Source organism: Ascidiella aspersa, chromosome 2 (genome assembly GCF_963924565.1).
Source record: "Ascidiella aspersa chromosome 2, kaAscAspe10.2, whole genome shotgun sequence".
NCBI lineage: Eukaryota > Metazoa > Chordata > Ascidiacea > Phlebobranchia > Ascidiidae > Ascidiella > Ascidiella aspersa.
The window spans coordinates 20,605,932-20,620,432 of NC_139448.1; the positions used below are offsets into that span (position 1 = coordinate 20,605,932).

Here is a 14,501-nt window from a genome sequence, read left to right on the forward strand (position 1 = left end):
CACCTTCACCGATTAGGAATTTTTGTTGTATCTTTTACATTGTTTTTGCCTTCTCTTTTTATCTTATGACTTGGCTTCTGGATAAAAAATAAGCCAGTGGTAGCAATGGAAATGTAACACAGCATAGTACTAACGTCTTTTAAATGACACTAAATGTGTACGAAGTGAATACGTGAATCAAACGTGTTATTTGTTTTTACATTCAGCCGGCGGTAAAGTGCCTCCAAGTGTCAACATTTTTGTTTCATTAGTATATTATCACAAAAATAATTTAAAATGTAATTTTAGTTACTGGTCCACACCATTCAACGATGCGCTACAAGTCTAGAACTGACAAAATGGAACTTCTAAATGATGCTGAAGATATAGACTACAATTCTGTAACAGAAACGGCAACCGCAGTGAGAAGTTTGTCAGGATTAGGATCATCCTCCCAAGAAAATAAATCCAGGCGATCGAAAGCACGGCCACCTAAAAACCTGTTTGATGATGTATAAGCCGTTTTTTTGTTCGTTATTATAACGAAATTGTTCATTGGAATATATGGAATATTTATTTAATGTTTACTGTGTTGTAGCCATTAGATTAGAAATCCTATATTTATACAACCGAATATTAAAATATATTTTTATAAACTTTTAATACCGCTGCCAAAACTTTATCAAATGGGTATTTTAGTTAAAGTCGTGCAATTTGTTCAATATGTGACCAGAAACTTTTGTTAATTTTGTTTATTAAAATTTTTTTAGCCGTTGCGTGAACTAAATTAGGCCGATTTTTGCCCTTAATTAGTGCTGTTTGATAAACACCTTCACGTCGATTTGCAGTTGCTCTATGAACCGTGCAATATATCTCAAGATTTTTTTAATAATTAACAGCGGCTTTCTAGTGACCCGGAATTACTATTATTTACACACTAGCACATAGTTTTCGTAAACATTGAACGTTGTTATTGTGTGTTGGTATTGTGGTATTTTAGTAGAGTAACATCGTGCAATGTTCACTTTTTGTAAATGTTTTTTTGTGTACCGAAAAGGTTTAAATTGTTAGGGTAATTTGACCCAATACCAATGGATGGAGTCGGACAATTTTTGAGGTAGAGTAGTCTTTAATATTCACCATGCAGACATGAAATTACCAAAAAATAAATCTTCGTTTTTGCTTTAGTTTTTTCGGAGAAGCGTGGAAAAGTCGTGATCACTGGAGTAGGCAAAACGAGAGACTTTTCTGCAGTGCAACTGGATTATTTGTAAATAGGAAAACTCACCTCCGTGTGGTCTATTCATTCCACTGTTGAATCGCACAATTGTTAGATATCTTTGGAATTTCAAGATGTTAAGCGAAACTGAAAACGAATTCTGTGCAATGTAATGTTAGGATTTTACTGATTGTAGCGTGTTTTGTAAGAAAATTTACTGTTGTACGTGTCCGAAAGCTTTTGAACATGGTACCGTTGTTTGTGAAGTATACCTTTCTACGCCGGTTCTGAACTTTTTATAAAATCGCATAATCTGATTGATATTAAGTTAATGTTCCGATCGTTAAAACTTTGGAAAAAGGGTTTTACATCGTCAACCATCCAACTGCATAAGGCCTAATGAGATCAAGAGCGCGATTCGTGGTCCTCAGTCCTGTCGAAGTAAAAAGGGTAGCCTAGTTATTAAAATTCTTAACGACCAGTGCTCTATACATGGGGAGATTGTTCTTTAAAATAGTTTACACCCAGTGGAAGTCTGTTGGAACGGCGTTCGTATAAAAGAGTTTCCACCGGTAGGCCTACGCCGTACCTGTAACAAAATTATCAGGTTATGCCTTTTAAGTCATGCAGGATTGCACCCCAGAACCGAGGTTCCCCAACCTTTTTTCTGCCCTCTTTCAGGTTAGAGCGTTCTTCGTATCGCCAAAAAAATTCTGTTGTAATTTTTCAGATATAGGCTAGTTTGCTAAATTACATTGCTTTTCAAACTGAATTAAAAGTTAAACCGGTATATTACTATAAAATAGGAAAGAAATTGAATGCCAGTTATTTTGTTAGTCACTTCTCGGCGAGATATTTGTTGCTGCTGCATTGATAAAATTCACTTAAACCATGGTTCGATTATACTCGATGCAACGTAAATCATCTACAGTTACAAATTCGCATTGTAATAAGACAATTAGTTTCGAACTAAATAACAACATTTTTTGTAGATAATTGTTATCTTTTAAGCAAAGATTGTATTGGCATATTCTTATTTACAATTCCAAAATAAAACTACTGAGAATGTTTCAAAAGCTGCTCTGTGGTCCAAGGATTTTCGTACCCCTTGATGTTCAGTTACAAACTCCCAGTGGGGAACCCCTGCCCCAGAATGTATTTAAACTAAGAGTTCATGGGTGTATTTGTGCATTCGATCGAACTTTCACCTCTCGTTACTTGTTATAGACACCACTGTATGACCTAAGTTTGTCACGTAATTTTTAAAAATATTAGGGGGATGTGGAACCAAATCTACGTAATACAGGGTTAAACTGATTTTGTAAAGTATGGTTCTGATTTACGCTCACATTGATCCGATGCCATTAGTTGAGATTACGTTTTCCAACAGCTTAGCCACAGCAATGTTGTAACCGTATCTGTGTTTATCACATGGTACAGAACGGCAATCTACTTACAGGAATAGAGGAAGGTCAAAGACTAACAGTTCTGTTTAGTAGGCCTAATTATAACGTTTGCTGTGTGTGTGTGCCCAGCAAACAATTTACCGTTGCGAAAACGTTTTTTTTTATGGACTATTTAAACTACCAATGTAGCGTGGAGGGTTCTTGGGGAGGTGTAAGAAGGCTGCTGACTCTGTAAACGAGAGTCGAAGGCTGCCAAAGTCTCTTACAAGTTCTTAATCCGACTCCAAAGGAGCAGGCCGCTAGAATACCTGTCCTTAACTTCTTGTACTCTAAGCAAAGACAATCCACTCAGTAGATAATTGCTCTTTAAGTATATTCACAAATCTCAGAAACAGAGCGGTGATTCAAGCCGCTGATCAGTAAGACGTTTTCAGTACGAGTATAGTAGAATAGGCGCGGCGGTCACACATCAGTGGACAACGGTCACGTTTATAGTGACGTAAAAGTAGGCTAACTGCTACAACCAACAACGTTTTTCCGGACCGTTGTTTTGCCGTAAAGTGTACACTCCCAGCATCGTTTTTAAAACGACATATATTACGTCAATTCTGACTTTCCTATAACGTTGCACAGAAATGTCGTATGGACGTAATTGTGTAGACTCTAATTACCGTTTGCAAAAACGATAAATATTACGTCAATTCTAACTTTCTAAAAACGTAAAACACAAATATTTATTACTGACTTTCCTATAACGTTGTACGGAAATGTTGTATGGACGTAATAGTGTAGACCAGTGGTTTTCACCCTGGGGGTCGCGTGGGTGGTTTGCCTTTTCTCCGGGGGTCGCGAAGACGACGAAAATACCAATCACTATTACGATAATGCCAATTAATTAACATGAAAAATATATGTAATGATATGAGTGAATGCTGTTGACAGAAAATGTTCAAACAGTTGAATGAAAGTCACCTGTTCAAACAGGATGCAGCCAGGAAGCAATTTGCGAAATTGACTATGACTTTGACAGTGTAGGCTTACTATTTAGTTCCCGGTATCAATCACAGGAACAGTACACACTTTTACGTTTAATAAAGAACTTGTACACACCAGTCCTCGAAATTTGTCAAACAACTAAGCGAAAACTCTAACCTATAATTCAATTTGCAATTACTTATATTGCGCTATGTTTGTTTTTTTGGATTAAATAAAGACAGAAATCACAAGCTAAACAAGTGTTTACCGTACTGCAAAATAATTATTAACAGTGGTGACAATAACTAGTTATTACATCTGGCAACAACAGAGCCAAGCATAGACAAGCTTGTGGTCAAGCTGCAACACCAGCCATATCACTAATGTTGGTGATGAATTTTAGAGTGGTATTATAATTTTTAATTATGTGTTTTGTGATATTGCGCATATATAAGTGTATTACATAGGTCCGAATCAAAATTTTTGGAAGGGGGTGGTTAGTTACATTGGGTTGTTAAAATGGGTCGTTGTATGAAAAAGGTTGAAAACCACTGGTGTAGACTCTAACTATACCGTTTTTAAACGATAATTATTACAAACGTAAAACGGAAACGTTTATTACTGACTTTCCTATAACGTTGTGCGAAAATGTTTTAAGGACGTAAATGTGTAGACTACCAGAAACGTAGGGGAAATGTGGGTAAAGCGGACTACCGGGGCAAAGTTTTTTTTATTTTTTATTTTTTTATAATATAATAAGTTACACGGCGGAAGAAAATGACGCACGAGAGATAAAAGATGAATAGCACTTAATAAGAAGCGACAGGTATACGTTTGCAGACTGGACCATTTAACTCGAAAAGCAGCAAGATTCTTATTTCCTAGCGCAATATGGTATTCTGATTTTTTCACTGTTTTCACCATGTTCTTGAACATTAATAAAGAAGGAAAAGTTTTGGCGTATTTACATCGATAAATCACAAAGCGAGCACAAATCAGCAAACAGTTTAGCAAATCATCCTCATTTACAGTACCAAACAGAACAGTTACTGGAATGGTTTGTGGGATATAAAAAGTTTTGCTGAAATCCAAGCAGTGACTTCTTCCCAAAACTAAACATATAATTTCGTTTTTAGTTTACGCATCCATGCTTCGGGCAGGTTGACCGGAAGAACACTAATTTTGTAAATTAGTGTGGGAATCACTAAGCTTTTTAGGATACAAATTCGTCCCAGAAGAGTTAGCCCCCGAGCGGACCAAATGTTTTTAGACTGCACTAATTTTATTTATAACTTCACCAAAGTTAAGCGGAAACAGTTTCTTTGGGTTTTTTAGTGGAATTTTTTCACCTAAGTACTTAAATGAGTGTTCTGGCCACTCGAGGCCTTTGTTCGCGTAAGGTTTTTCTGTCGAAGAGCGATTGGCTCCTACATGGAATGCAAACGATTTTTGCATATTGATTTTACATCCGGACATGTCTCCAAATTTATCTAGCGCAACAAATATTCGTTCGAAATCTTTCTGTTCGCTTCTTAAAAAGACTAACGTATCATCAGCAAGTAGAGATACTTTAAATTCGTCGTTATTCAGTTGTATTCCTACAAATTCGTCTTTTCGCAACGCCGTTGCTAGACATTCGATACATAGCAAAAAAAGCGTCGGACATAATGGGTCTCCTTGCCGGACACCTCTTTCGATTTTAAATTCGCGCGACAAAAAGTTGTTGTTGGTTATTTTACAGGTAGGTTCCGCATAACAACATTTTATCCAGTTTATTAGGTTATGTCCGAAGCCAAAATTTCCTAATGCTGCGTAAATAAAATCCCAACCAACAGTGTCAAACGCTTTGTAAATGTCCAAAGATAGTATGGAACCCGGAATTTTATAAAAATCGGAGGAATCGATAATATCAAAGAGCAGGCGAAGATTATCCCCAATATATCTACCCTTCATAAAGCCATTTTGGTCTCGACTGATTAGGAACTCGATATTGGATTTTAACCTGTTGCTTATAACTTTTGACATAATTTTATAGTCCACATTAAGCAAAGAGATGGGGCGGTGAATAGTTATCAGCGAAGGATCTTTATGTGCCTTGGGGATCAGTGTTACTACACCTTGCGCTTGACTTTGACTAAATTTACCGGTTTCTTCAGTATACATCCAACCGTCGTAAAACAAGGTTTTTATCTCATGCCAAAAAGTCTGATAAAATTCTACCGGCAATCCATCAAGGCCCGGGGATTTATTCCTCGGCATAGTGTCAATTGCCGCTAGAATTTCCTCAAGCGTGAATGGGCTTTTAAAGGCAAATCCCGTTATACAGAATGTGGCTTTTACGAGTCAAATTGCACCTGAAGAGAGCGCTCTGGGGGAAAGGCCTCTTAAAGTACCAACTCAACTTTGCTTTTACTTAATAGAGGGGGGTCACACCCTCGACTGACAAAATTATCTTTGCTGCCATCTAGCGGCAAATATCTATTACGATATTGTCCGTTGGACCTTCCGCCAGGTGTCGCACCTTGTAGCTATCAGCTCGGCTGTGCCACTGTTGCTCAGTACAAGGATTCTTCAACAATGCAAAGTTTAGAGTCCTACGAACAATACAAAATGCACAATTAATTTTTGAAAGAGACCCTTCTTTACGTACATAACTAAAGATTTGCTTTAAAAAGCAAATCCCGTTATACAGAATGTGGCTTTTTACGAGTCAAATTGCACCTCAAGAGTGCGCGCTGGTAGAAAGGCCTCTTGCAGTAGAAACTCAACTTTGCTTTTACTTAATAGAGGGGGGTCACACCCTCGACTGACAAAATTATCTGTGCTAAAATATGTATTACGATAAGGTCCGTTGGACCTTCCGCCAGGTGTCGCACTTTGTAGCTATCAGCTCGGCTTTGCCACAGTTACACAGCACAAGGATTCTTCTTTCCAACAAAGTAAAACTTGTCATGCTGCGAGCAACAGAAAAGGCACAATTAAATTTTTTAGGAGCTCTTAATAAAATCCGCTAGTGGTCGCACCTTGCTAAATTTATAAACATTTTGCAAAATTTCATCCGGGGGGCGTTAAGCTTGGTCAGAAAATGTAAAAAACATTATACGGACATCCCCACAGCGTTCGCAATTTCTTAAGGCGTTTATAATTTGTATACCGTACCTTACCTTTTTTTTTTTTTTACGTACATAAGTATAAGAGCGCCGAAAAAACTTTGGAGTTTGCCCCTTGATTATTCATACCTTTTTGATTTTACAGGTTTGTTCAGCAATGCCACGCAACTAGCAAAGAAAAAACAACCAACAGAGTTGAAATGAACATAACATTAAGAATGCAATTAGGGCTGTGCGATCGATCGAAAACCATGGGCTACGCTGGTGCAAGTAAGACATTTAATGTACCCAAAATAACCCTAATCCGAAGAGTAGAAGGAATAAATGTGGCAGCGGTTGATGATAAAAATATATTAGGACGTTTTCGATCAACGTTTACGAAATCACAAGAAGCCGAATTGGTCCACCATGTCCTGATTCTTGAAAGTAGATTGTTTGGGATCACCCGAGTTGATTTAAAGAAATTGACCTTTGATCTAGCTACAAAAAACAACATTCCCCACCACTTCAACAAAGAGAAGGGTCTTGCTGGCGAGGACTGGCTGCAGGGTTTCCTATAACGGAACCCCGCGTTAAGTTTGCGCACACCTGAAGCCACATCAGCAGCACGTGCCAGAAGTTTTAATCGTGTAAATGTGAAAAGATTTTTCAGCATTTTACAAAATCTAATTGATGTAACCCATTATCAACCACGCCAAATTTTTAATGTAGATGAAACTGGCATCACCACAGTGCAAACAAAAAAGTCGAAAATATTTTCTCTAAAAGGTAAAAAGCAAGTGGAACATTAACATCTGCAGAGAGGGGCGTACTCTGCATGTCTGCAGGGAGCAACTATGTCCCGCCGTTCATAATATTTCCCCGCCAACGAATAAAGCCCGAAATGTTTGACGGTACCCCCCCTGGAACAGCATTTGCCTGTCATCCATCAGGCTGGATGCAAATGGATATTTTTACATCGTGGTTCAAGCACTTCCTATCCTTCAGTAAGCCTTCAGAAGAGGACCCTCTATTGCTAATTTTGGATGGACACATGACTCATACAAAAAACCTGGAATTTATTGGAATGGCAAGATTAAATCACGTGTCGGTCGTATGCCTGCCTCCTCATTGCAGTCATAAACTGCAGCCCCTTGACGTTTCTTTTATGGGGCCAAAGAATGCCTATTACTCCCAGGAAATTGAAAAATTCTTGCGTACCTATCCAGGTCGGGTTGTGACACAGTTTCAAATTGGAGAAATGCTTGGAAACGCTAATCTCAGAGCAGCGACGCCTACCAATGCTGTAAAGGGCTTCAAAAAATGTGGGATATATCCTTTCAATCCGGATGTTTTTATTGATGCTGACTATGCTGCGGCTGAAGCCACAGATATTACCCTACCGCTATCTGTTAGTAATCATACTACTAACAGCAACGATATTCCCTCAACCTCACATGAAGTAGATTCAGGCTTCGCACATCAAAGGCCAGTAGATATCTTTCCACTCCAAGGCATATCAAGAAAAAACAGAAATGCGAAAATCACGCAAAAGAGGATGTGTCACCGTGCTTACAAGTTCTCCCTACAAGAACATTTTGGCAGCGTCCAAGTCGCCCGTATCTAAGCAGTTATTCGTGAGAAGAGAAAAGAAAATCGTAAAGACTGTATCCAAGCAAGTTACAAAACGAAGGAAGCAAGCTTCGTGCAAACGTGCTTTACCAAAAGACCCAGAGTGTTTTTACTGCAACGAATTGTATTCTCTTTCTTGCACTGGCGATGGGTGGATCCAGTGTTCCCAATGTAAACGATGGGCACATGAAGCATGCAGTGGATGGAGTAAAGAGGATGGCAACTTTGTGTGCGAATTTTGTTTGTAAATTGTGAATGGTGTAGTCAAAGATGTCATATTAACTGTGTTCTGTATATAAATAAAAGTTCGTGCTAAACGTTTCTTTTCGTGTAGGTATATTCTATATTTTGGTCAAATAGCGTTTTAAAATATCGTCCTAGACGCTGGTTCACTTTGCCCCTACATGTCGGGGTAAAGTGGACTTTCAAGGGGTTTGAAAAACAGGCGGTAAGATTTTAACGGGTACCCTTTTCAAACAAATAATCACGTGTAAATAGAGATGTGGTGTGCCACTTTTGACAGAATACGATAAACATTCATTTTTCAAAAGAGGGGGTGAACCTTGTCATAATAGGTCTTAGGGGGTCCGCTTTACCCACATTTCCCCTACTCACAACGTTGTGTTTGCTTTAAAATTTTATTACAAATCAAAGAACCCGAGGTATTATTCGTGTTTGGATGGCATATTAGGTGACATCTGACGTAAACTAAAAAAATATTAGTCTTGCCCAACGAATCTTCATCAATGGCATATTCAATCGGATTCATCCAATGTAGGGGCTAGCCTACTTCTGTGCAGTATGAGGACATGTCGCTGCTGGATACTGGCATCTCGATGTTCCTAAAAATAACTCTGTGTTATAATGCAAATAAAATAACGAAATTCAGAAAAATATATCTGTTAGATATACATTTCTATATGATTACAATTTATTTGCTTAAGTCAGGGGTGCATAACCTTTTAGCTGTAACGGCCCTATTGATAGTCTTTATTTTTCTCACGGCAGCCGGTAGTCATTTTCCTGGCTTAAGTAATAAATTGTTTAAATAATAAACGCAATACTAAAAGCTTGCAAATATTTGATTACATTGGAATTGCGTACACCATTTCGTACAAAAACATTGACAACTATGCATAGTTTAACTTAAGGAATATATTTGGGTTGAATGTTTTCTTTTTCAATCGCAAATAGTTGATTTTTACTGGTTTCGCAAAAAGATAAAAAAATTAGTTTTAAAACACACTGCACATTGAACGTAATGTCGAAAAACGTTAAATTATTGGGTCAATGGGGGATAAATTATAAAAAAATATTAAAAAACAAAAATGCAGTTTTAAGCCATTTCATCTGATAAATACACAAAAAAATAACCAGGTGTTGTCAAATATATTTTGTCCTATGAAGAAAGTGCCACACAACACAATTACCACATTTTTTTGTTTAAGCCTTTTGTGCTGCCTGGTAAGAAACGTAATCTGTGATGTACTCGGTTATAAACGTATTCTGTTAAGCAGTCCTGTAAATCTGCCTTAAATTTTAGTTGAAATCTATAATATATAGTGCAATACAAAATTGCCTTTGATGGGTATTTTTCAATATTTAAACTGCATGTAAATATAATATTAAAAAATCCTAATGTTTACTTGTGGGTAAAAGTTGAACAAATGTGGCATTCTTTACGCTTACATTAAAAAACATTTTGAAGTAATTTGTCATAGTCTGTGAAGGCATCCTTTGATTTCTATCCTGGTGACATTTTGTGCCTGTTACTAAAAATGGAAGCTTGGATCCGCCAAATAAAGAAAAGTAAATGCAGAAGGGATACTATGTGGGTAAAAATTTCGGAGGTGCAAAATTCTGAAACGGGCAATGCACATCTGTCTTATTATAGCGGTTTGGCACAACTCAAATATAAGAAAAAGTGTTAAAAGTGTAGAAAAAAAATCTGTTGCCCATATAAAATGAATAAAAATCATACAGGGTTATATAATAAATTTGTTAAGTATGCTATTTAGGTAAATTAAGACTAAAAAATATTACAACGCTACCTTGATTAGCAGCCGACTTAATTAGAAACATGTAAAATGTTCAGGAGTCTTCAAATTCCACAGAATAGTCTCTAGGCCTATTTAATGACACTTTTTGCCGATATATCCATTATCAATATCAAGATATGTAAACCTTTCCACAGATATAATAAAGCTTGTTTCAAACGTTAAATATAGTTGCAATATTTTCATAAACATCACAAAATTCATCATATTCAATAAACACTGCACCATTTTACCTATAGAAACCTGTAAAGGAAGCTACGGAAATACAACTTAGCCTATTAACCTAAACATATAATATTTGATAATAAAGTTTAAGTTTTAGGCGAAGAAGATAAACTGCTAACAGCAAACTCCAGCGCAAAGCTGCCCTAACTTGCACTTCCTCAAAGTTCAAATGTTCGCGCAAAACCAGGGTTGCCAGATAGAAAAAATAAAAAAGCCAAAATTACTCCAAAAAAGGCCAAAAAAAGCCAAATCTACTACAAACTCTAACAAGCCTTTTTTTGTAAATTTTTCTTGGCAATTTTTATCTTTTTAGTAATTGTTTTGAAAATTTTTTCTGTTTTTGCATTAGTTTGATATCTTTTTAACATAACACTCCTGACATTTAAAAAAAAAAGACGAAAAAGCCTAAAAAAGCCAAATTTCATTTGCATTGTTTTTGAAAAATAACATCCAAAGAGGTTAAAAAAAACCTAAATTTTCAAATTTGGCTTTAAAAAATCCTAAGTGGCAACCCTGCGCAAAACACGTCCAAACTCGATTGTGATGATGTCATCCGCATATCGGCCAATCGGACGTCGTGTGGAGTAAAATTATATGCGCGGTAGCGAAGCGGGGCAGGGTGGGGGGTCGTTACGAGCCAGCAAGAGGCCATTCATGCCAATAGCGCTGTTTCCCGAGGGCCACAAAAAAAATTACATGCGATTTGTTTGATGTCAAGGCAAGGTTAACGAATATAATATCTTTAAATACAGCAACCTATATCTATTGTCAGAATATATGCAATATATATGCTTCATAAACTTACCAAATAAGTGTTTGTTGAATAAGAAAAAATACAATTTATATGGCACGTATATTTTTTCAAACAATTAAATCGGTAATGCTTTTTTCGCACCTTAAATGTTAATTAACTCGATTCCAACTGTTAGGATTCTAAACGTAATTGCCCCAAACTTAAAGTGAGCTACATATATAAATGTTACTTCAAAACAAAGAGATTTAAATCTCTTTGTTGAAACGTTTTAAATAACGCATTTTTTTCAAAACCTAGACGTTTAATCATAAACGTTAAATAGGATCATAAGCAAAACGTTTTTAAGAGGTTATCATACGTTAAAATGAAACTAATATATTTAAATGTTTCCTACGAAGGTTTAAATAACGTTTTTTTTTTGTCAAAACTCCAATGTTTAATAATATCCGTAAAATAAGTTCAAGTAAAACATTATATAAGAGTGACTTTATTTCATAAATTTCATGTAAACGTTTAGCTAACGGTATTTTATTCACAACTTAAACGTTTAAATAACTCCGTTGAAAGAGTACGGATTTTAAACGTTATTTATAATTAAAATAATATTATATTTTATAACATTACTCAGCAATGTTTACATAAAGTCCGTTTTTTTCAAAACTTTAACGTTGAACGATATACGTAAAATAAGGTCATAAGTAAAACGTTATATAAGCGTGACTTTATTTTATAAATGTATAAGTTACATATAGACGTTTAAGTAACGGTATTTTATTCACAACTCACTCAGACGTTTAAGTAACTCTGTCAAAATGGTACGGATTTTAAACGTTATTTACGATTAAAACAAAGCTATATTCATTTAAAGTTACTTATTAAGGTTTACATAACGTTTTTATAACATTAACGTCTAATCACATACGTTAAATGGGATATTTAGTAAAACCTATAGTGCGTTACGTTTTTTTAACATAATATAAAATAAAAATAAAAACTACTGTTAATGTGTTGCTTTATAGCGTTGACATAACGTAATTAAATTCTTATCCCTAACGTACGATTAAATACCTTTAAAATGTACGACTTTTAAACGTTATGAAAAAAATGTTAAAAAAATTGCATTTAAATGTTGCCTATTAAAGTAACACTAACGTCATAAAAAACGCAACGTTAACGTCCTAATAAATGTTCAGGACTTACGATTTTTAGACGCTTGTTTTAACGTTACATAAACGTTTGTAGTTTTCGGTTTTTTAAAAACTTCATGTTCACGTTATGATAACGTTTGAACATTAGTTTTAGCTTGGTAAACAGAACAACGTTAGGGAAAAACCAATATATAACATTTACTCTGCTGTGTTTCGACGTATTACCACTTTACAACCAGTTGGTAACGTTGTAAAATGGTTGTATAACGTTTTGTGTTTTCTGGGTGTATAGAAATCGGTTTAATAACTTTCTGGAATAATTCCTTTTCCCCCTTTGCGTCCTGCTTGTCGAGGTCCATAATTGTCCAGTTGATCCTCAACACATTCACTTTTCGGCTATTGTTCTGATTCTGAAACGAGCAACACACCACTATTAGTACTTTGCGCTATCAAATGTGTTCATTGGAAGCACAGTTGCTGATTTTCCGAATTTAAAGATACAATATGCACTTTAAAATACTAAGACGTGTTGTTTAGTTTCGAATTAGTGGTGTCAGATAGTAAGGTGGTCACGACATCGTTGAACTAATTATTTTCCTCAAGTCGGGTGAGCATGTAAATTTTACTGCAATTAATTTCAGGTTTCGGTATTTTTCACCTTAATTTACTGGCCTAATATAGGCCGAAAAGAAAAAACAACAACATAGGGGTAAAAAGAAGCTCAATTTGATGTAGGCTAATAATGTCTATGTGGCAAGCTAATTAGCCTAATAACACTATGACCTACGGTGTGGTGTGGGTAGAAGGTAATCAAACTACAATCCGTTTTTTACTAAATGAATGCAAATTGTTAAACAAAAAAGAAGAATAGTTGATAGGTATACAACATTTTGTGGCAGTCATCGTTGAAAACACTGGGCTATAGGATTGTGAGAATATTATTTCGCTGAAGAGACACCACACCACAACACTACACAAACACACACTATATGTTCCGAACGATTAACTCATTCGTTACAGAAGTTTGTTTACCACTTTTCAGAGGATAAGCCTCTCGGAAATTTATAATTTTAAATGCATTTGCTGTTAGCCCCGCAGCAGAAGATTATCTTACTCTGGGTAGAACTTAAATCTATCGGACATTTTAGAATCTGCGACCTGTTGGGCAGGAGGCCAAGCCCTATATACGGTATATATATTTTAGCTATGCCTAACTCCAAAAAAAAGTTGCGCTCCGCCCGAATATTCTCTTACTTAGAAGTATAATTACATGCGCCGAGACCCGCATGTGGCCCACGATGTAATAATATTTTTTAGTTGATTGCTTATTTTCTAAATCAGTGCGGACTTGCATGTGTATTGCGTGATCACTGATCAAACATAATTGTTGCCAATTACCATGTTTAGCGAAAAAAAAACAATGCGCATAGTTTAGTTATGCGCATAATAGTTAAAGTGTCTGTCATCGTATGATAGTTGAGTGAAAGGCCAATCTAGGGATTGGCAAACTTGTCAGATCCTGAGTCACATTTTAAAGTCAGTAATAAATAGAGTCGTATAGAGTTGATTAACATATTTTCCCACAATTAACATATCTTTTATCGTAGTATGTATAGTAGAACATATAGTAGTTTTTAGTAGTACTATACCGTGTTTCTGTTGTGGTTGTTAAAAAAACGTGACTCGAAAAAAATTGTGCCTCACCAACTAGGAACCTCACCGCACGTCACTGGTGTTAGACCGGTTTGAGAGAAGCCGCAGCGCGTCCTAGGACCTTTCCACAAATGCTGTTTTGCGAACTTATTAAGTTATATTTTTGTTTTACTTTTAATGTACGATGAAATATATGGCGCTGCTAGAAAGTATTGTTTTACAGGTTTTCACTGTTACTTTAACCTAAAAACGCCCTGAACTTTTTCAAGATGCAATTTCAGCCAAATTAATCTGGTTAATAAAACAGTTTTGCGCGAAACTATAACGTCTTTGTAATTTAGCGATTGTGTAGTATGCAACATCT

The 14,501-nt window shown here is 36.0% G+C and overlaps 1 protein-coding gene and 1 pseudogene across 5 annotated transcripts in view; both read left to right on the forward strand.

The window, feature by feature from the left end:
* The window catches only part of LOC146164283 (G-protein coupled receptor-associated protein LMBRD2-like), a 39,955-nt gene extending 38,440 nt beyond the window's left edge, over positions 1–1,515 (forward strand). For 3 of the 5 annotated variants that reach the window (XM_083382793.1, XM_083382794.1, XM_083382796.1), the window contains one exon: positions 289–1,515. In XM_083382793.1, the coding sequence (XP_083238919.1) occupies positions 289–497 (209 nt within the window). In that variant the 3' untranslated portion in view covers positions 498–1,515. The remainder of the gene's footprint in view (positions 1–288) is intronic. The other 2 variants (XR_014494585.1, XM_083382795.1) reach the window with 2 other exon arrangements.
* A 5,425-nt stretch (positions 1,516–6,940) lies between these two features.
* Positions 6,941–8,295, forward strand: LOC146164285 (uncharacterized; annotated as a pseudogene).
* The last annotated feature ends 6,206 nt before the right edge of the window (positions 8,296–14,501 follow it).